Source organism: Sander vitreus, chromosome 17 (assembly GCF_031162955.1).
Source record: "Sander vitreus isolate 19-12246 chromosome 17, sanVit1, whole genome shotgun sequence".
Classification (NCBI taxonomy): Eukaryota; Metazoa; Chordata; class Actinopteri; order Perciformes; family Percidae; genus Sander; species Sander vitreus.
Genome location: NC_135871.1, coordinates 28,747,458 through 28,768,989, shown reverse-complemented (window position 1 = coordinate 28,768,989; position 21,532 = coordinate 28,747,458). Strand labels below are relative to the sequence as shown.

The 21,532-nt window shown below is 41.4% G+C and overlaps 1 protein-coding gene across 1 annotated transcript in view; it reads left to right on the top strand.

The window, feature by feature from the left end:
• The window catches only part of LOC144532834 (attractin-like protein 1), a 287,336-nt gene that overhangs the window by 61,498 nt on the left and 204,306 nt on the right, over positions 1-21,532 (top strand). The window contains exons 11-15 of the mRNA XM_078273772.1: positions 10,003-10,087; positions 12,033-12,244; positions 15,324-15,442; positions 17,511-17,627; positions 18,611-18,743. Coding sequence (XP_078129898.1) covers positions 10,003-10,087; positions 12,033-12,244; positions 15,324-15,442; positions 17,511-17,627; positions 18,611-18,743 — 666 coding nt within the window. The remainder of the gene's footprint in view (positions 1-10,002; positions 10,088-12,032; positions 12,245-15,323; positions 15,443-17,510; positions 17,628-18,610; positions 18,744-21,532) is intronic.

Here is a 21,532-nt window from a genome sequence, read left to right as displayed (position 1 = left end):
TGCTCCCAAGTTGAAAAATGTAGGAGTGACTTACACAAGGTAACTACTATTACTGTTAATTAATAGCTAATTTGTACAATAATACAATAGTGTTATAAATACAAAATGTTATGAAGTGTAATGTTTACTATTTTAAGACAGCCCACATTTTATTGATTAATACATTGTCAGTGATGTTTAATATAGCCTACAGTAGGCGCCCATTTACAGAGGCTTAGTCCTCATTGCAGCAGCTCAGGGTTTGAGTCCGACCTGTAGCCACTTGCTGCATGTTTTTCCCCTCTCTCTCCCCGCTGTCCTGTCTATTAAAGGCTAAAATGCGCACAAAATATTAATAATAATATAGCCTACAGCAGTGTAACGGACCACCCCTACTTTTGGACTTGGCATTCATGCAAGCCGCGGATTCATTGCGAAGTTTAACCTTCCTAGTGTGGAATACAGTTTAACCAAACTTCCTAAAAGCCCTGATGAGAATGTGTTGCAGAAACACACATACATACATACAAATGTGTTTGTACTAGTGATTTGCTGGTGTGAATCAGAATAGTGCAGCAGCAGCAGTGGTGCATACTATATGAAGAGAGGGTCAAAGGAAGAGAAAAAGCTTTCAGTCACCGAGCCAAAAAAATAACGACACAAAATAATCTAAAAGAAGAACAGTCTGCGAGGGAGTAAACAGGAGTTTGTTCAAAGAGGCTGCAGGATAGGTCGAGAGTGTGGATGATTAAGAATCCCATTACAGGCTACCCAGTCGCACCATAGACCAGATGGCATGAGGATGTTTCCGACCCTCGACGGGGACGGAGAAATGGAAGAATGGAAGTGAGCTTTGGGAGAGGAGAAGGAAGGATTACAGCGTCTATTCACAGAAGAGAAACAACAGGGAGCATAGAGATTAACAAGAATGACGACAGAAGGATGGAAAAAAAAAGACAAAGATGGATGTATACACATGGAGAAAGGTGCCGTATGGTGCAGAGTGGGAAATAAAGATGGAGGAGGACAGAGAGAAGCATAGAGAGTGGAGGCAGGAGGTTTAGCAGGAGCTCAGTGAGTGAAGTTGCCATGTCCTTGGAACATTATGGTGAAGTTGCCAACAGACACCTGAACAGTTTTTTCCCGGAGGCCATCCCTCTCCTCACCAACCTGTCTCCCACTGCCAGACCTGATTTGTGTTGATCAACAGAGTGATTTTGAAAGTAATTTGATTAATTTGCATCCCAGCTAAAGGTTAGTTTTCACATAGTCTCGCATTGCCAGACCTTCTGGCTAGTCCTCACAGCATTCCGGAATGGGAGTAAAACGTGCTCTGGTTTATTGGCATTTCTTTAAACCAATCACAATCGTCTTAGGCGGTGCTAAGCGCTGAGCAGAGCCACGGCGCCTCTGCTAAATAGCCTCTGGAAGGAACTTGTTTTGGTGGAACGTGTACGTTCAAAAGTAGTTTTAGTCGTGTAACAGAAAGCTCAGGTTGAACAGATAGTCAGGCTAGCTGTCTGGATTTACCCTGCAGAGATCTGAGGAGCAGTTAACCACAGTCCTCAGAAATCCACCAGAGTTTAAAATTACAACACAAAGAAAGCAGAAGGTAACGGATATCGGCGAGAATACACGCATCCGGCGGAATTTCCTGCGGCACCAGAGCAATCCCGGAAGTGGAATGTCGAGGATATAGACTATCACCAACCCAACCGACCGAGCAAAATGTGCAAATATAGAAATATGCAACATATTTTTTTTTTATCCTAACTTGTATAGAATGGCAAATATGTAGCATAGCGTAGCATTTTCACCATTCTTGTATTTAACTTTCTTTAACTTTTTAACTGAACCTTTTAACTCGCGATTCTGTTTCAAATGAATTGTACTTTATGGGTATATGTTAGGGTGAAGAAGAAATCTACACTCGAGGTCCACTAGCTAGCTTTTTATGGAGCTTTCAGTCGTGTAGACGATGTGCTGAACTATCTCATGTTAAGTGAGAAAACTCCATCGGCTGAAGAAGATCTTGGGATGTGGTTGAAAGCTGCAAAAAAAAAAGCCAAATCACAATCTGCTGTAAATGATATTATAGAAAAACACCAGAGGGGGATATGGTGAGATAAAGCAATGAATGCTTAGAAGCAATAAGAAGAAATAAGAGCGCACGGCATTAAGGAAGGAGAGAGGGATATACACAGAGCGGGAGAGAAATAAAGAGTTAATGAAGGAGGGATTTAGGGAGAGAAAAGGAAGCACGGACTACTGTGGAAGAGAATTACCTGAAAACAATAAAGGTATGCCAGGATAAAGCAGGTAATAAGCTTGTGAATAAAAGGCAAAATCAAAGTTAATAAGCAATAATGCATTTGTTTACAGAGCGTCCCTGTCTTAGAGAAGTTGGGAACAACAGTGTTGAATGCTGCGCTTTGCTTCCCATCCCATCAACAATCGTAATAAATGTGTGTATTTACATGTCCCTCAACTCTGCACAAATACAGAATATCATCATTTATTCATTACCGCTCTTGTCTGCCGATCTGCACAACTTTATTGTCCGCTAGCCCACCTCTTTATCGCACCGCAGAGACACAGGAGGGAGAGAAAAGACAGGGAAAGTAGGCGAAGGGAGGTAGCAGGAGACATTTAGGGCAAATTCACAGTCTGAACTGGAAACGCACTCCTGCAAAAATGATTTGTATTAGAGCCCGACCGATAAAGGATTTTTAAGGCTGATATCGATACAAATATTTGGTGATTTAAAAATCCGAAATTCCTATATATAGGCCAATATATATTTTAAAAACTAAATCCAGACACGCGTAACCAAACATATTTTTTTCCCTAACATTAGTTATTTGTAGTCCTCACTAAAATAATGTTTTAAATAAACTTGTTTGTTTTATTGTCACAACAGAACAGAGGAACAGCAACATATATTAAAGTTCTGATAAATAAAATGTATAAAAATACAAACTTAAGATATAAAAACTTGAAGTTCTTTGAACAAAAACACAATAATAATAATAATAATAATAATAATAATAATAATAAAAAAAATAATCAAAGAGTTGCCAACAGGTTGTAGAGAGCCCTCTGGTGGACAAACTATGCAACGCCAACACTGAGAACATGGTTGAAGGGTGTTTCTACCATTTTTATATTATTTTTTAAATATTCATTTATTGGCCATGATAAATGCCAATACCGATGCCAAATATCGGCCGATAATATCGGTCTGGCTCTAATTTGTATATGTTAGTTTTGTGTACGAGCTTTTGAAACCCTGTGTGTTTTTTCCCTGTCGACCATGAACTTGTTATCCGTCCGGGTTAAAAAAAGGAAATGAACTTATTACTTTTTACGAGGTTTTTGTCCAAACTTTATTTTTTTAATTAATGGTCAATTAACCTAATTTATATGACATTGTACCTCATTTTTTAGTTATAAAAAAAAGCTGAACTTATGAATTATTTTGACTAATAGTTAAGATCAGAGGATGTTGGGTGGATCACAGACTAGTTTATGTCAAAGTTTAGTCGGCATGGTGTTTGAAACCATTTAAAAATGTTTTTCAAATGCTATAAAATTGAATAAAACACCCAAAATTCAATGATAGTAATCATTGATGTTACCTGCAAAGAACGGATGCACGTTGTATGGAAACCATTCACCGTACATCCATGCATCATTGTCACTTTTGGGCAGTTTGGTTGAAAGAAACCCATATTTGTTTAAATAAAAAAAAAAACGTTGAAAACTGGTAAAATATGACCGAAGGACAACACAAGGGTTAATTCTGATACTTGTTTGTGTATATATATATATAAAAATGAACCTTTTTACACAGTTAGCTATACCAACAAGTACAAAACACATTGTTGGTAACTGCACTCTGGAATGACACATACTGTATGCATCTTCCAATCTGACAGCCCAGTCAATAGGGCAACGTCATTTGTCAGCGCGTGGTACCTCCCTATGGAATCACTTCCGTCTCTGTGGCAGCCATGTTCCCGCCAAGGGGCCACTGATGTGTGATTAACATCTGGCAGTGTTAAGTGCATTCTCAGTCACTCCCTCCTTTTTTTCTTGAGAAAGTTCAGCAGTGTGTTAGTAGCATTATAGTCTCGCATTGCCACGGAGCGACGGCGCCTCTGCAAAATAGCCTCAGGAAGGAACTTGTTTTGGTGGAAGATGTGTACGTTCAAAAGTTGTTTTAGTTGTGCAACAGAAAACTCAGACTGGACAGATAGTCTAGCTAGCTGTCTGGATTTACCCTGCAGAGATCTGAGGAGCAGTTAACCATAGTCCTCACAAATCCTCCGGGGTTTAAAATTCCAACACAAAGAAAGCGGAAGGAAACGGACATCGGCCAAAAACACACGCATCCGGTGGAATTTCTGGCAGTGCCGGAGCATTATAACCACACCAGTCTGTAGTTTGTCAGTAGCTCAGCTCAGCTTCTTTTTCTTTGTTCCCCTGCTTATATGTTTCCTTTCATCTTCTCACTTATTGTCTCCTCTCCTCTTCTTTTTTCCTTTTCGTTTTGTCCCCCTCATCTCCACCGTTTTCCCTTTTCCTTCCTCTCCTCTCTTCTCCTTTTCTCACCTCTCATCTCTCATCATCCTGCTTTCCTATCCTTCTGTCCCCTCCTTACTTTTCTTCTCCTCTCCTCGCTTCTTGCCTCCTCTCCTTCTCTTTGTCTTACTTTCATTTCTTCTCCTTTCTCTATTTAGGAGATAATGAATTAGTTCCACCTGTGGAAGTCACTTCTCTCCATCCCTTTATTTACTCTTCCGTTACTCCAGTCCCTGCCTCCGCACTCACTGCGAGTGGAGAGGTTTTCGAGCACTAATTTTGTTTTGCCGCGCTAACCTTGGAGGGGCGACGCAGCGTTATTAGCTTCTCCTGCTCTTCTGCTGTAGATTCAGGTTTGACGTGGAAGGCACTTTTCATTTGGATTTAATTCTTCCTCTCACCCTCCAGCTCTCCCATCCTCCCCTCAACCCTGCCACTCTCACACTTCTAATTAGATTTGGGGGGGGAAATGAACTCTGATTAAAAACGTGGTCCTCTGCAACTTGACACATCACAGGCACACATCCACCACACACTGTCTGCTGCACGCATGGCACAGCCAACTGAAAAGCCCAGAGCAGGCTGGAAGCCTGTTTGGAAGACGTTCGGAGCCATGATATATTGGAGGAGCAAACAGTGGCTGCCATTCAAACCTCCTCCTCCTCCCGCCCTTCTCCATAAAGTCTTCCATTAGTGCAGATCAGATCAAACTGTCAATCAGCCCAGCCCGCCTGCCTGCTTCGATCCGGTCTCATGATTTCTCTCTCTGCCCCATCATGCATTATTAACATTATTGCATTAAACTGTATTAACATTTTCTCATATCCTGAGAGGAAATTAAAATCTGTGTTGATGTGTGTGTCTGTGTGGATGGTGGCTGATACGTATCTGTTGAGCCTGCAGTTCTTTGGCGAACAATTTGGCAGCTTCAATCTAAGGGCAGTTGGGTGTGTGTGACCTGTACGGCCAGAAGATGAAATCAGAAGCTACTTTTTATTTAGAGGTACAAGTGTATAGCTGTGGATGGAGGTCAGGTGTTGTGGTTCTTGATTCATATAAATGAATCAGAAGCCGCAAATTCTTTTTTAATATAACAAACAGTATGTGACATGCAAACATTTAACAAGCACAAACTCTGCATTGCTGCATTATGTGCAGTCTCGAAGTACCACAGCTTCATTCTAATCAGACCTACCAGCTTTATTCTGTCAAAGTAAACACATTTTACTGAAATGCAGGGCATGTAACCCTATTATCAGACATAATGTTAATATTGGATGATTCTGCAATATATTCAATGTTACACTGAAAATGATTCACTTCTTTAACAATTGCTCATGAAAACAACATCATTGTGAAATGGTGTGTCTATGCTAAATAAATGTTTAAAGGGATCATGTTACAATTTAAGGAAAGCAAGAGATTCAAGATTCTTTTGGATTTAGTGATAGATACAATTGAATGTCATCTGCATAACAGCAAACATTTATGGAGAGTTTCCTAATAATATTGCCTAGAGTAAGCAGCATGGTGTAAGAACACCATGACTATAGCATGCATGGAGGATTTATTGTTAACAAATTGAGATCGGTCTGATGAGAAGTACTTAAACCAGCTTAGTGTGGTTTCTTTCATTGCCAAAAAAGGTCCCTGTAATATGATTTTATGGTGAATAATGTTGAATTTAGCACTCAGATCTAATAAGACAAATACAGAGACATGTCCTTTGTCTGAAGCAATTAGAAGGTCATTCATAATTTTCACCAGTGTGGTCTCTGTGCTATGATGCTCTCTACATCCTTGACTGAAAACCCTTAAAAAGAATGATTGTTATGTAGAAAGTTACCAATATATAGTTATCAAATATAGAACATAAAACCTTCCTCTGACTATTTAAAATCTCCCTATCCTCAATATTACCAACGTAACTTATTACTGGTATGGCGCCAAACACCACAGAATAGTAGCATTCAAAAGAAAACATTACATTTAAATAATAATACTGTGAAAATAAATACTTATAAAACTAAACTCTAAAAAGAGGATAGCCAGTCAGCAGCCCTGCCTCCACAGTTAAGACAACTGGGGCTGATTTTAAGGAAAAGAACAGCGTTGTGTGACTTCCCAGCAGTATTTAAATTTATTAATTTAAATACTGCCAATAAGTGCCAGAAGTAAAAAATATTTAAAGCATTTTAACACCACATTCTCCATGTTGATTGTATTTGTCACACAGCAGCACACCTAAGCAGAGGTGAGAATGTGAAACAGGGCCTTGCAGGTTATATTAAAGTACAGCTGACAAAACTAGGTATAGAAATAGATTCCAAATAGGGTATGACATTTAAATCTCCAGACTGAGCTGTCTGGTAGGTTGTTTAAGCTTACCTTCTTCAGAACCTTGTTACAGTATCCAACATGTGTTATGATTGTCAACTTTTGAAGCCTGGTTCTCTTCAGTATAAATTACATATTACATCAGTCTCAAAACAAATGTCTAAAAACGTTTTGTTATCTTCTAATTTTTAGAGTACAACATTAAGTGCTGCTGTATAAGAGCGTGAAGATCTAAGTAGGTAGGTCGGGGTGGATAGATGGGGCCTAAAACACAGGGCTTTCCACCAATGGAGTGGAGTTCGTGTTCCATGAGAAAAGATAAGGAGAAAACACAAGACTTTCACCAAGAAAACGGGTGTTCGTGTCCTTGGATTACTACTTAATGAGACCGGTGTTTTAACCCAAACTACAATATTTTTTCAAATCCTAACTAGTCGTTTTGGTGCCTAAACGTAACTGTTGTCCCAGCAGGACTGTCACCTTTTGGTAGCTAAACTCAACTGTAACGTCCGCTGAAACGCTACCCTGTACACAGCTCACAGTAACATTTTCTCGGCTTTGACTGTCATGTGACCTGTCCTCAAGTGACAGGCCGGCGGTCGCTATCATTTCGTAGGATATCATACAAATTGTTGTCCGTACATTTTTGTGCAATATCATACATGAGAATGCATTGCAGGCCTAGCAAAGCACAGCCTGAAAAGCTGTACTGAGGGAACAAATGCCCTAGCTTCACTTCTGCTTGATTGTATCAGCGCCACTCTAGTCTATATCCTCGGCGTTCCACTTCCAGGATTGCTCCAGTGACGCAGGAAATGTCTTTTCGCCGATGTCAGTTTCCTTCCGCTTTCTCTGTGTTGGAATTCTAAACTCTGGTCGATTTATGAGGACTATCCCTGCAAGGTAAATCCAGACAGCTAGCTAGACTATCTGTCCAATCTAAGTTTTTTTCTCGCCCAACTAAAACAAATTTGAACGTACACTTTCCACCAAAACAAGTTCCTTCCTGAGGCCATTTTGCAGCGGCTCCGTGTGGAGCTTAGCACCGCCCATGACGATTGTGATTGGTTTAAAGAAATGCTAATAAACCAGAGCACATTTTTCTCCCATCCTGGAATGCTTTGTGGACTAGCCAGAACCTCCTCTGCTCCACAGCGTGTGGATGGTCTGGCAAAGTGAAACTAGCGTCACTCTAGTTGGCATGTTTATACAACTGACCTTTAACCTCTGCTAGTGATGAATCCATTGCTCTGGCGCTGATTAGAATGATACCCTCCCCCCCCTCACCATGTTCTCTGCCGCATCCCTCGCTCTTAAACAAGCGCTACCAATTAGCACACCGCTTAACGAGGTCGTTAGCAACCTGGCATACCCGAGTCCCCAACTTTCCCAGCTCTCCGTTTACGTTCAGGGAAGGCTCATCTGGCTAAATGGCACATTTACACCAACACACCACAGACACACACACACATACACACACACACAGTAATTTCCGTATGAATATAATGGGAACACGTAGGGGTCATTAAAACATCAGAGAGTTGTAAAATCCAAATAGTAAAATACTCAGAGCTGATAGCTTCAGTGATAACTAGAGAGAGAGAGAGAGAGAGAGAGAGAGAGAGAGAGAGAGAGAGATGTGCTTTATGGGGATATTTGGTAGAATGAAGTGTTTTATGAAGTCATCTCCCAGATTATCGGCGCTATCTTCTCCATATCACCATCATTTATTTTGAAAAGGTTAGGATAATGAGTTCTTATTCCTTGGGATGAAGTTAAGGGAGGAGGTTGAATTGTGGGTTATCCTCCTCTGTTCCTTCTTCTCACAAGCAATAACTGAGAGATGGAGGAATGATGTGTCTCGTCACTCTATTCAGACTTCCCGTTTCATGCCAAAATAAGACGTAAAAAATATCAAATGGCATTTGTATATTTTTCGTCTGGTGTTGTTTTTCATTGGTTACAGTTATGGAAAATTGTAATGCTACAGTGTACAATGATATTTTAGACAATAGTACACTTGTTTTAATTTATGTGGTCAGTTGCCATGGTACAGTCTTAGTCAATGAACCTCAAATCACAGACTCACCTGTGCTTTTTCAGTTATTTTCTTATATTAGAACACCTCAGAGTGCATTATTACTTACGGAATGAAAAGGTGGCAAACTAAAGCATTTTGCAGTCAGGGAAGCTGCATGCAATCCTCTTTCTCGCTGTTTCTTCTTACTTTAGACTCACAAACACCCAAGGGCTGCAACTAATGCTTATTTTCATTGTCAGTTAATCTGTTGATTATTTTCTCCGTTAATCGATTAGCTGTTTAGTCTCTAAAATGTCAGAAAATGGTGAAAAATGAACATGATGTCCTCAAATGTCTTGTTTTGGCCACAACTCAAAGATGTTCAGTTTACTGTCACAGAGGAGTGAAGAAACTAGAAACTAGAAAATAGTCACATTGAAGAAGCTGGAATCAGAGAATGTTTTACTTTTTGCATAAAAAATGACTCAAACCAATTTATTATCAAAGTAGCTGGCGATTCATTTAAAGGTGCTGTAAGTAGGATTGTGAAGATCCAGGACTTAGCCAAAAGATTTGAACATCAACAACTTCTCAGTCCCTCCCCCCTTTCTGCTTAAGCCCAAAACGCTCTCCTAAGCCCCTCCCCCCACAAGGGAGAATAAATGCTTATACATGAGCAGTGATTGACATGCAGTTAGACACCCCCTCGCCTCTAAGGCCAGCCACACACTGGCTGCATCTTTTCCTATTCTATTATATATCTATAACAACTGAGACGTGCGTGTCACGCAGGCAGTGTGCAAGCTCTAACCTGTTAACATGGGAGCCGAAATAAAAACGGACACGCCACACAGCTGTGGATTTTTGCAAATCGCACGACAGGCTGTAGGTGGTGCCAGAGGAGCCGGATTTTTTTTCATTTAGTTCTACTGGAACATAGGGTCAGTTTCAGCAAATATGACAGAAAGTTAGTTTTATAAGGCTTACCTACTGCAATAGTTGACAACCAATTGAGTAATCTTTGCAGCTCTAAAACACACAAAGTTAAAACATTGTGTGTATGTGTGTGTGCTTCTCTTCAGCTTGTGATAAGTGGACTGTCCTCCCCAGACCTCGGCTGCACCGGGACGCCAGCCGCTTTGGACATTCTGCAGTGGTTAGCAACGGGTGAGTTCCCTCCTTACGTAGTTCATCATTACTGCCAAACTCCATGTGGGAAACACCGCTCCCCTGTATAGAATACCTGCACGTCTGAATTTTCTAGAGATTGCCTTAGGTATTGCCTTGCCTAAGGACATTTTTAGCAGTGTATTTGCTAACACTGATGCTCAAATCTGGGTAAATCTGGTAAATAATCCACTAAACTACTCAATTATATATATGCAAATACAACCCATGTATTCATGATGCATTATTCCTGCACATTGTTACATTTCCTTGATGTCTTCCTGCAGTGTCCTCTACGTTTTGGAAGCACCGAGAGTCTCGCTTGACTTTCTTCTCAGCTTTTCCCTTCCACAGGTCGTGTGGATTGTTGATAGATTGATCTCTTTATCTCCATGTTATATTTAGTTCCAGTTTACACTTCTCTTGTGACTTCTCACTCTGCTGACTTCTCTGTTTAGAAACTTGGGCTGTGTCCCTGCCACCTCACCTCTTCTCGTCTATACGTGGATGTTTCCCTCGCTTCAGTCTCCCAGTAACTTTCTTCACACCTTCTATAGAAACCGTGTACATATGCACTATGCATTTGTCTTTAGTACCTCGAGAGCTCTATTAATACCTTTTCCCGTGTTTTGAGTCTGTATCTCTGTATTTTGCTAGTTTCATTTACACAGAAAAGTTGGTGAATCCACTTCTTCCATCCTGGTGCTGTGGTTTCTAAAAGCATTTGGATGTGGTTTTTGAATTGCTGTATTTTCAGCCTGCAAGCCATTCACACTGCTGCTTACAAAGCAAAAAAGACCTGTGTGAGACTGTTTGACAGAGCAAAATAAGGAAATAGCTGTCAGCACCCTGCAGTCCTCAGGCAATGACTTTCTTAACCTCATGAAAAACTGGCCGATTGCAGATGATCTGACATCACAAAGGTTTCTCAGAGCTTCTACAATGTAGTCTGGTAACGGATCTATTTTCTTAAACATCAGTCCCTTAGAATCAAACGGTACAGCATTTAACAAGCAGGTTCAATTTGATGATTCCATCACGATGCAGAGCGACTTATTGCTGAACTCAGAAATAATGGCCTGACCCTTTAACATCATTTACTCACCAGAAAGTCAGCTTTGAGCACAGAAATGCCAGCTTTGAACTTGAAAAAGGCCAGCTTGATTTTTTTTAATCTCTCTCCCCAAACCGAAAGTTCAGCTTTATGTTTGAAAGGTTCTCCTGCTGTCTTAACATTTCTTCATCTCTGCAGGCATTTCTTGTCTCTCTAAGGGCAGCTAAACATCGGGCCGATAATCGACAGTCTGGCGAGGTCGGTGACTCGAGTCTGTTCGGTGTGTTCCGTGCCGTCATCCGTTCATTTTGGCCGACCTGACGTGTTCAGTTGGAGACAGGGCAGTCGGGACTCACCCGGAAACGGGGAGCGGAATGAGCGTGACTAAGCCTCTCAAAATCGGACAAAAATCTTTTAAACTGACCTTTGTTGATCTGAAATGAAGACAGATTGAGCAACTGCACGGCCTATTTAAAATGTTCAAAAATGTTTTGAACTATTTTAGTACAATATGAGATCGTATTCTGAACGAGCCGCCATGACAGTCTGTCTTTGAATTTCCGGAGAAACCAGACCCACGTGACGCGTTCGTCCAATCAGCTGCCGGTTTTTATTTTTGGTCGACAATACAGATTCCTGCTGTTATGGAGACGTATTACGTCTCGTCGCTTTGGTGTTCTGAGGCACTTTTTTGACCAACTCGGGGAGACTGATCAGTCCAACTGCCTTTTCTGCCAACGGTCAGCCGTCTGGTTGGTGTGTAACTGCCTTAAGACTAATACTATCTCGTTGTAACTTTTGCTATGCTGCTTCCTTCCACAGCTGTCTGTACAGGTGTACAGCTGTTGCCCCTTGTGATTCTGTATATAATCCTCTCTGTATCTTCTTCAGCTCCATGTACATCTTTGGAGGATTTTCGGGCCTGCTTCTGAACGATGTGCTGGCCTACACCCCTCCGTCCTGCCAGGCCTTTTCTAACCCAGCTTTGTGTGCTGCTGCTGGGCCGGGCCTTCGTTGCCATTGGGTCAAAAGTAGATGTGTCCCCTGGGAGCTAAAAGAAGCCGAGCAAATTATCCCTGCTCCTTTTTGCCCTGCGCGAACTGGTACGTTACACTGGGGTCCTATTTTTCCAGCTGATTCTTTGCTATTTGTTACTTTCTTTCTTTCTTTCTTTCTCCCTAAACAGTTTCCCAGTCATGTCAACATATTTCGCCTGAAATGTACTGCATATGTACTGCAAGTGTTGCTCCCAAAAGAGCAGTTTTTTTCATGAGAATAATAATTATTCTGAAGGATTTGGCTTCTGATGTTAGTTTGCATACCGTAATTATGGGAACAGAAGGTCAATGCTGCAACAATTACCTCATTTTGAAGTAATTAGGTTCAGTCCGATCCCTCATCCTCTTCCCCCGAGTCATCTGTCTTTGCCAGATTTAGATGCAGTAGCTTTTCCAGGTGTTCTGTTTCAGGCTGCTTACTGCCCGTTTAAATAAAAAGCAATCACGCTAATGGTTGTAGTGTCAGTTTTAAATAGAACAATAGTACAGATTGGATTGACAGTTTTAAAGGACCACACCAGTTTTTTTTTTATTTGTTTAAGCCCATTTACTACAAATCATCTATACTTTACATTCATTTTATATCATAACCCACAACAGTGAACATCGAGTCAATATAAGATAATCGAGGGCAGACCTTTCAAATCAATCCAAAGTTAAAGTAACCTGACGACGCGCCCAAGGTTGGTTAACAGAAAAACAAACTGAGAAGCCATCATTGGAAACTGTTTGGAAAAGGGCAGGCACTTTAAAAATAAATACCTGGCAGGTGGTTGGATGACCTATCTGTCGATCACATCCGTCGCAGCTGTCACACACACCCAAACCACGCCCGTAGCTCCTTACCGCACGCTGATTGGTTCTGTTTGCTGCTGTTCTGTGACACTAAGACATAACTGGAAGTCTGACAAGATGGATTTTTGTGTGATTGTGTGATATCGCAAGAATCCAGCTGCCGTGCGAAGTAACAGTTACACTGCCTTTGTGCACAAAGTAAGTGGCATTAACTCAGTCTGTAGGGACTTAGTGTGAGAACCGGAGGATTGCAGGTTCAAGTCCCTGTATGGGCCAAGTATGAAGTGTGGAATGGTAGCTGAAGAGGTGCTAGTTCACCTCCTGGTCACTGTAAAGTTAAGATTAGATTGTACCCGAATTGAGCCTGACACGTTAATTGTAACTATGAGCCCGAGCCCGATTTAAACCCTGGGAGCTAAAAGAAGCCGAGCAAATTATCCCTGCTCCTTTTTGCCCTGCGCGAACTGGCACGTTAAACTGGGGTCCTGTTTTTCCAGCTGATTCTTTGCTATTTGTTACTTTCTTTCTTTCTTTCTTTCTCCCTAAACGTTTTCCCTGTCATGTCAACAGGGACTGACACGTTAATTGTAACTATGAGCCCGAGCCCGATTTAAACCTGACAATATTTTAATACGTGGGCCGTTATAACTGACGTTCTCAGTACAATTCTGAGTTGTTTGAACTACAGAAATCTGTTTAGAATTTTCTTAATGAATAATACAACAAGGACGAAGCATGTAAACTGTGTTGTTTGTTTATTCAGAATGGAATGGATCCGAATGAAGAAACGTAAAAAAAAAACCTCGACCCCAGCTCCCTCAGCCGAATAGTGTGGGTAACAGATCAAGGCAGCAACATAATCAAAGCCCTGGACCCATATAGGAGACTTTCTTGTCTCAATCACCTAATTAATACTGTCCTTCACAACGGTCTGCATGCTGACGCACTGGCCGACGCGCCGGAGATAGGAGAGACCATATCTGCTGCTAAAATACGTGAGATGTCTGAAACAATCTGGCCTGGTTGCGCAATTATCGAAGACAGTGCTACAGATGGGGGAGACACGATGTAGCACAGTTTACGTCACACTCAAGTCAGTGCAGGACAGAGCTACGGGAGAAGCTGGAGAGGCAGAGCTTTCTCCCCCCACAATTAGGCTAATAAAGTAATGATTAAAAAAACACAAATGCTTGATCAAGGGCCCGTCCCGGCCTGGCCCGGCCTGAGGATAGCGGCGGAAAAGTTCGGACTCGGGCTCGGGCAGAGAATCTAAACTCTACTATCAAGGCACCGAACCCCCAACTGCTCAAAGCACAAACAAAATGTACCCAGAATCAACTGTAGTCTGTTGATTTTCATGCTTTATGGAAATTAATCACATCAGAAACAAATGGCCGACGGGAACAGTGGAAAAATGCATTCAATAATCTAAAACTGTATGAAAATGGTTGATAAATGGCTGCCAAAAAAATGTGAAATGGAGATTTGTAGTTAAGGAACAAAACAAACAAACCAAAAAAAACACAGGCATGGTCCTTCAGAAGCATGATGGAAGTCTGGCTGATTAACATGTCCCAGATCAGTGCTCAGCCTCTGCTTTAGTCTCACATGCATGTTTATTCTACAGTAGAAATGGCAGCACAGCATGCGTAAATGTCCAGAGTGAGATACAGCTGCATAATAAGATAACTGCCATGTGTAAATGCCTTTCTAATCACATCCAAACATCGTCATTACATACTCGTTTACATTTCATGAAAGCATCACTTGCTTGCACATGGCCACCACATGAGTCTGTATGCAAGTTCCTGACATACACCAGATATTTTAAAAAAAGTGCAGGATGGACATTCCAGTGCTACTCATGCTTTTCAGACTGATGCCAACTGACTCTGACTGTTTACTGCGATGACTATCTTGACACAATCACAAGTGACTTATTTAAAGTCCACCGATGATTGTGATTAGTGATTACGATTAGTGGCAATTGATCTTCTAATTAGAACTGAATTCCCAGCTGATGTATCAGTCTTGAATGAAACGTTTGACTTGTCGGAGAGTTTACTATGACAGCTGCAAACTGAAGAGCATTAAAAGGGGGGATTGTTTTTCTGATATGCAATGTTGAATGATAACATAATGTCTGTTACTGACAGGTTAACTCCACATCTTCTTTTGCCTAAGACTACTCAAGCACCTCCTCCAGTTAACATTTATTCTTCAATTCCTAAATCGTGCCTTGATTCACTCCCTAAACTCTGAAGAAGAAGGAACAGCATTAATTATGCGTGTGTGTGCGTGGTGTTTGTTGTGCCCTGCCCTCCTCCAGACAGCACAGATGAGCAGTGTTTCCGGTTCTCAGACTGTGCCAGCTGCACCGCCAACACACGGGGCTGTCAGTGGTGTGAGGACAGGAAGTGTATATCTGCATCCAGTAACTGCACCGTGGTGAGTCCTCACTGGGCGTCTGTAAAGCAAGTTAATGTTAGTGGCCCCTGGGGCGGCAATGCTCATATTGGACCTTACAATACGAGATTGTTGGTGCAACCGATAGCATTTTTGTCATCTTGACCCTCCTGTTGTCCTCGGGTCAAATTTGACGTTATTGTTTCCTTCAACCAAATGGTCAAAAAAAATAACGTGGATGGATACAACGCCCTTCACAAGTTAAATAAATGATCAGTTACCTACTTTCATTGAATTAGGGTGTTTTATCCAATTTTATAGCATTCGAAGAAAACAATTGATAGAATTGAAAAAACAACAACAAAAACTTCAAAAAAGCGCAGACTAAATCGACAAAGACATTGGAAAAAGTGAGAAAAAAAAAACGTTGGGAAAAGTGACGAAAACAAGGTGAAAAGTCACAAAAGTGTGAAACGTTGAACTTTTTTTTTTTATTTAAAATTTTGACCCAGAAAAACAAAACGTTGCATGGTCAACGGGAAGACAACACAAGGGTCTAGCTGCCTACACATGATCTGCAGTAAAACTGTCATGTGCTGGCTGTGCACGTGTTTTCCTCAGCCCCACATACAGTGCTCAGCCACTCCACAGATTTTGTCCAGTGGCCACTCGCAGTATTGCAATGAAAAATGTCTCTGCGACCCAGACAGGATTTTCCCCATAGGCCACCATTGTTAAAGACATGTCTGTAAAACTGCTGTCGGGACACCTCCAACTGCAAACAAGGTCGATTATAACAACATTTCTAAAGTAAAAAGAAATCGCTATTTCTATACCACTAACAAGGCTCAAAATAGCACCACACTTTCACGGTAGCATAATGAGGGTCCGAATGTAAACCGAAGCACTGTAAGTGTACAGACAGTTTATTAAAAAGATAGTTTATAAAGACTCACGTCCACGTATAAATGCAGGCGCCATCTTGGGACGACAGTCACAACCAGTTGAACGACGAACGCCGTGCTTGAGCTCTGCTACTGGTTGCTGGTTGCACGGCTGGTACACTTACAAAGTTCTCAATACTTCGGTTTACATGTAGGGACCCTCATTATGCTACCGTGGAAGTGTGGTGATATTTTGGTGCCATTGTTAGTGGTGTAGAAATAGTGATTTCTTTTTACCTTCCTCGTGCCACGACAACTAGCGTTATAAGCTAATTAGCTAAAACTGGTCACATTCGATTAGCATGAAAACAAATCCCAGAGAACGGTTGACTCGCTACATATGTGGTATTAACCCCTAGGTTCATTTCACGCCGGATTTCTCCTTGAAACTAATCCTGTCTTAGACACGACTAGTTTAAGTACAAAAACAAATCAAAACACAGCGATGAAAGTTTCTTACAAAACCAAACACAAGTTCTCTACATAAATTCCAAACACAAAAATGATCAAGAGGGTCCTTTGTATTTGTTGAACACCATATTTTTAAACTTTTGTTTTTCATTTGAAAAGTGACCTACACATTTTCAATTGTACAGTATATCGATTTGAAACTGTTCCACAACTGAACCCCTTTTAACTGAGTTTCTCCACAAAGAATCGTGCAAAAACACCTCTTTAAATCTTGTGCTTACCAGAGGTGTGCTCACAAGTTTCTTTAATGAATCATTCATTATGAAAAAAAGCATTAAATGACATATCGACTAAAGAAATCTTAGTCAACTAAGACCAAAACGAGTGACCTGTGATAGTAAACCAACATTAGAAGCTGTTTGTTCACTTATGAAAGATCTAAAAGCAATCAATATTTCAGCTATTACCCTTTTGAGTTATCTCACACATGCTCCTTTGTCTGAAAAGATTATATCTTTTTAATGTTATTTAAGGTCTGTATGATTTATATGTAATAACTTTGTCTCAATGAGTTATGAGTACTTTTGCTCATTTAGTTTTTTTTCTGTCTCTTTGTCTATTTTTACCCCCAACCTGCTTTCTCTGTCTTTCTCTGTATGTGTCTGCATGTTGCTTTTGCTTTTTTTGTGTGTGCACCATTTAAATATGACTCTGTGAATGTGTGTGTGTGTGTGTGTGTGTGTGTGTGTGTGCAGCTGACTCTGGAGCTGGCACAGCAGCATGGCGGCGCTCTGTCTCTGTCTCGCCCACCAACCATGTTGTCTGAACATCAGCTGAGCTTGTGGAAGCATGGAGCCAGAAGGCGGGGACATGTGTGTATTACTTGACACTTGACACTTCCTGTTAGGCTGCAGCTCGGGTTGCGTCAGGTTGAGCTCAGAGGTCAGAACAGTCCCTTAGGTTATGTGGAAATTGGGGGTGAATCTAAATCCAAATTTGCATTTAATATCCTCTTCTAACAGCCTTCTCCTTGACTTTGAGTACAAAATGGTGCTGTTAAGAAACATCTGGCCCAATCTTGGATTTGGACGCAGCGTTGCACCAGTGAACCAGTATTTTCCTGGGACATACTGAGGTTATTTCCATATTTTTTTCCAATTTAATGTAATGAAAAATAATGTACATACACTAAAACAGTAGAGGTCAAGATGGTGATATTTACATAGCTTAGCCTTTAAAAAAGACAATGGTCACAAAGATGTAAACAATTTTTTCCATCCTTTCTTCGGCTAAAACAGAGCAAGGATTGAAATATTACTGACACATGGTAAATTGGTCCTCCAAGGGGAAGAACCAGAACATTAATTTGCTGAAATAAAGTTATATTTCAGTTGAGTAGAACCAGCGTGAGGTATTAAATAAAGTTCAAAAGGTGAACTGTAGTGTGAGTGAGATGCACACAGCATATATAATGAATACAACTTCAATAAAAAGTCCATCTCAGTATAATGTGCCCCTCTTATTGATTTCTCTTCTCACTCTGCATGTTCTGTTTGGCTGTTTGATTCCCTCAACCATCACTTTGTTCATCTTCCACTATTGTTGCACATTGCATTGATTCCTCCAACTTTATTGCAGTAACTGGAAAAGAGGACACAGAGGATGATGTTTGACTGGAATTATATTGCTTCCTCTGTTTGTGTGTGTGTGTGTGTGTGTGTGTGTGTGTGTGTGTGTGTGTGTGTGTATATGTGTGTGTGTGTGTGTGTGTGTGTGTGTGTGTGTGTGTGTGTGTGTCTGTGTGTGTGTCTGTGTGTGTGTGTGTGTGTGTGTCTGTGTGTGTGTGTGTCTGAAGTCGGTGAGAGACTCGTCCAGCTGTAAGCGCCGGGAGGAGCAGGAGTGTTTCAGACTGGCCAACTGCAGGAGCTGCTCCCTCAACGCCAACTGTCAGTGGGAGGCCCAGCAGCAGGAGTGTCAGGCGCTGCCTGGTGAGGAGACACCCTCATGCACACAGACAGAACAAGCATGATGCAGCATACCCAGTGATGGAATGTAACTAAGTACATTTACTCAAGTACTTTACTTAAAGTGCTCATATTATGCTTATTTCCAGGTTCATAATTGTATTTAGAGGTTATATCAGAATAGGTTTACATGGTTTATTTTTCAAAAAACACCATCTTTTTGTTGTAGTGCACATTGCTGCGGCTCCTCTTTTCACCCTGTGTGTTGAGCTCTCTGTTTTAGCTACAGAGTGAAACCTCTCACTTCTGTTCCATCTTTGTTGGGAGTCGCACATGCGCAGGACTACTAGCCAGTCAGAAGCAGAGTATGAAGGCGTGCCCTGACAGTACCTAGGTAATGACTACTAGCCAGTCAGAAGCAGAGTATGAGGGCGTGCCCTGACAGTACCTAGGTAAGGACTACTAGCCAGTCAGAAGCAGAGTATGAGGGCGTGCCATGCTAGCAGCTAGGTGAGCATTATAACGTGTGTTTCAAAGTAAGGCACATTTGTCACCGAAGCCGCTGCATCGAGGACTGAGCCTTTGCATATGGGCACCCGCTCTACGAGGTGAGCTACCCAGGCGCCCATTTATTGACTCATTGCAGAAGTTTTTTTTTTCAGTATATTTCTTCAGCACCTGTCTCAAATAAAATTCATGGCGCTCATTTTATTCCGAGTAAATCTCCGGAGAGACACTTTTTTTTTGCGACTTGGCACCTGAGTTGAGCTGCTTCCTTAGGCAGATTGAGGCATTATGCAGAAAATATGAAAACAGCCTTGAGGATCTAAGCACGATATGGAAAAGGATTAGGGCCACATGTGAAACATTTAGTTTAAAGTTAGAATTCTGAGGATGAACTCAGAACTCAAATACATTTTTCACATGGACCCTAATCCTCTTCCGTAGCACAGAGACTCACATAAACAGTTTCACAAATGCATGCATGCACAAAATGTTCAATAAAAGCAGTGTGGATCTTTTTGTGTGACTTGATGAATACTGTCGATTGACACATCATTGAGTGTCTGGCAGTGTCACCTTCACAGTCTTTCTGACGAGCATCATCTCCGTTGTGAATGAACCTATTTTTCAAAGCTGCTGAGGGAGTTCTGTGCTCTGTTAAACATAAAGTACAGACACAGACACACGCCGTTTCAGAGCGTTTGCATGTTCCCACACTAACTGGCTGCATATAATTAGTGTTTTCCACAAACACTCTCATACCTCTAAGCAGGCATGTACACAGAGAGGATTAGCATGCATTCATTAACACACACTCATCACTCAGCTGCAAAGGGAAGTAGGCCAATTAGACATGTTTACTAGATGTTCTGAATATGGATCCCTGGCTGACTAACAAACTTGAGTCCACAAAGTCCTCCATGCTGCACTCCACACTGCTATGGAGCCGTTAGCTAGAGCTGTTCTCAGTTTGACTTTGGCGCCAGCATGACTAAGGGCAAAGGAAATACTCTCACTATTTTAATCCACAAATGATCCTGCTCCGTGCTGAGTTTTATTGTGCTAAGGGGCTGCAAGCTAGCTTTCTCTGCTATGAGTTGGACGTTTGCAGTAGCTTTAAGCAGAGGTTGGTATTGTGTTTGCTCCCTTTCTTCTGTGCAGGCCCCGTAGCCTGGTACACATAATCCTCCCACTTTGGTTTGTTATGAACTGTTAGCTGGCTCTGTTGTTCAGTTGAGGTAAAATAGTAGCATCTGGATCAATGGGTTGTGATCCCATAAATAATAAAGTCTATGTATCTCAATCTGGGCTAAATGTGTTAAAACGTTTCTTTTATTTGCAGGTGTGTGCCTAAAAAAGTGTATGCTAGCCTATGGCCCTATTATCACCAACACACTGACCAACTTTAAACAGGTGGAGGAGCACCTATGATACACCAATAAGTGGCATTTGAATACCCCAATATGGCACAATGCACCCCTAATGTCTGGTAACAAACCCTTTACTTGTAACCAGTGGAGTGACAGAGGTAGTTATACTCTGGACCAGTTATTCAATGAGGAAGGTATGTTAAGTTTTGAAGACCTGAGAGCTAGCTTCGAGGTCCCTAGTACATCCTTCTTCCTTTATCTTCGCTTAAGGTCAGCCCTAAAATGTTATGGAGTGCCATGGGGGAACAGTCTTGAGGCGCACCCAATCATTAAATGGCTTGTTGATTCTCCTGTGAGAGGATTAGTGTCCAAGATTTATGCTAAACTGACTAAACTAACAACCAATAGTAAAGAAATGGGAGCGAGAGCTGAGCCCTGAGGGGAACGTAATTAATTGGGAGACAGTTTGGGACAACATTTCCCATTGTTCCAAGAACCCACATCACCAGCAGATCCACTTCAACATATGCCATAGGACATATTGGACTCCTCAGAAGAGATAAGTCTCTAAAGTCATTCCCACTCCCTATTGCACGTTCTGTCAACCTGAACAAACTGGAACTTTCCTGCACATGGTTTGGGAGAGTGAACAGGCGCATGAGTTCTGGAATAAAACAACATCAATAATATCTGATGTGATAGGATGTTGAATTCCTACTGACCCGATTGTTTTGTGACTTAATGATGACTCTAAATTACACCTGCTTGGGAGACAGAAGAAATTTTGGCCAGCCGGCTCAACCGCAACAAAGAAAATGATAGCTCAACGCTGGCTCCCCCCCCACTCGCTTTGTATAAAACAGTGGTTGACGTACTTCCTAGACATAGTTATGCTTGAGTTCTATACAGCAAGGATTAACAAAGCCAAGTCATCGACTA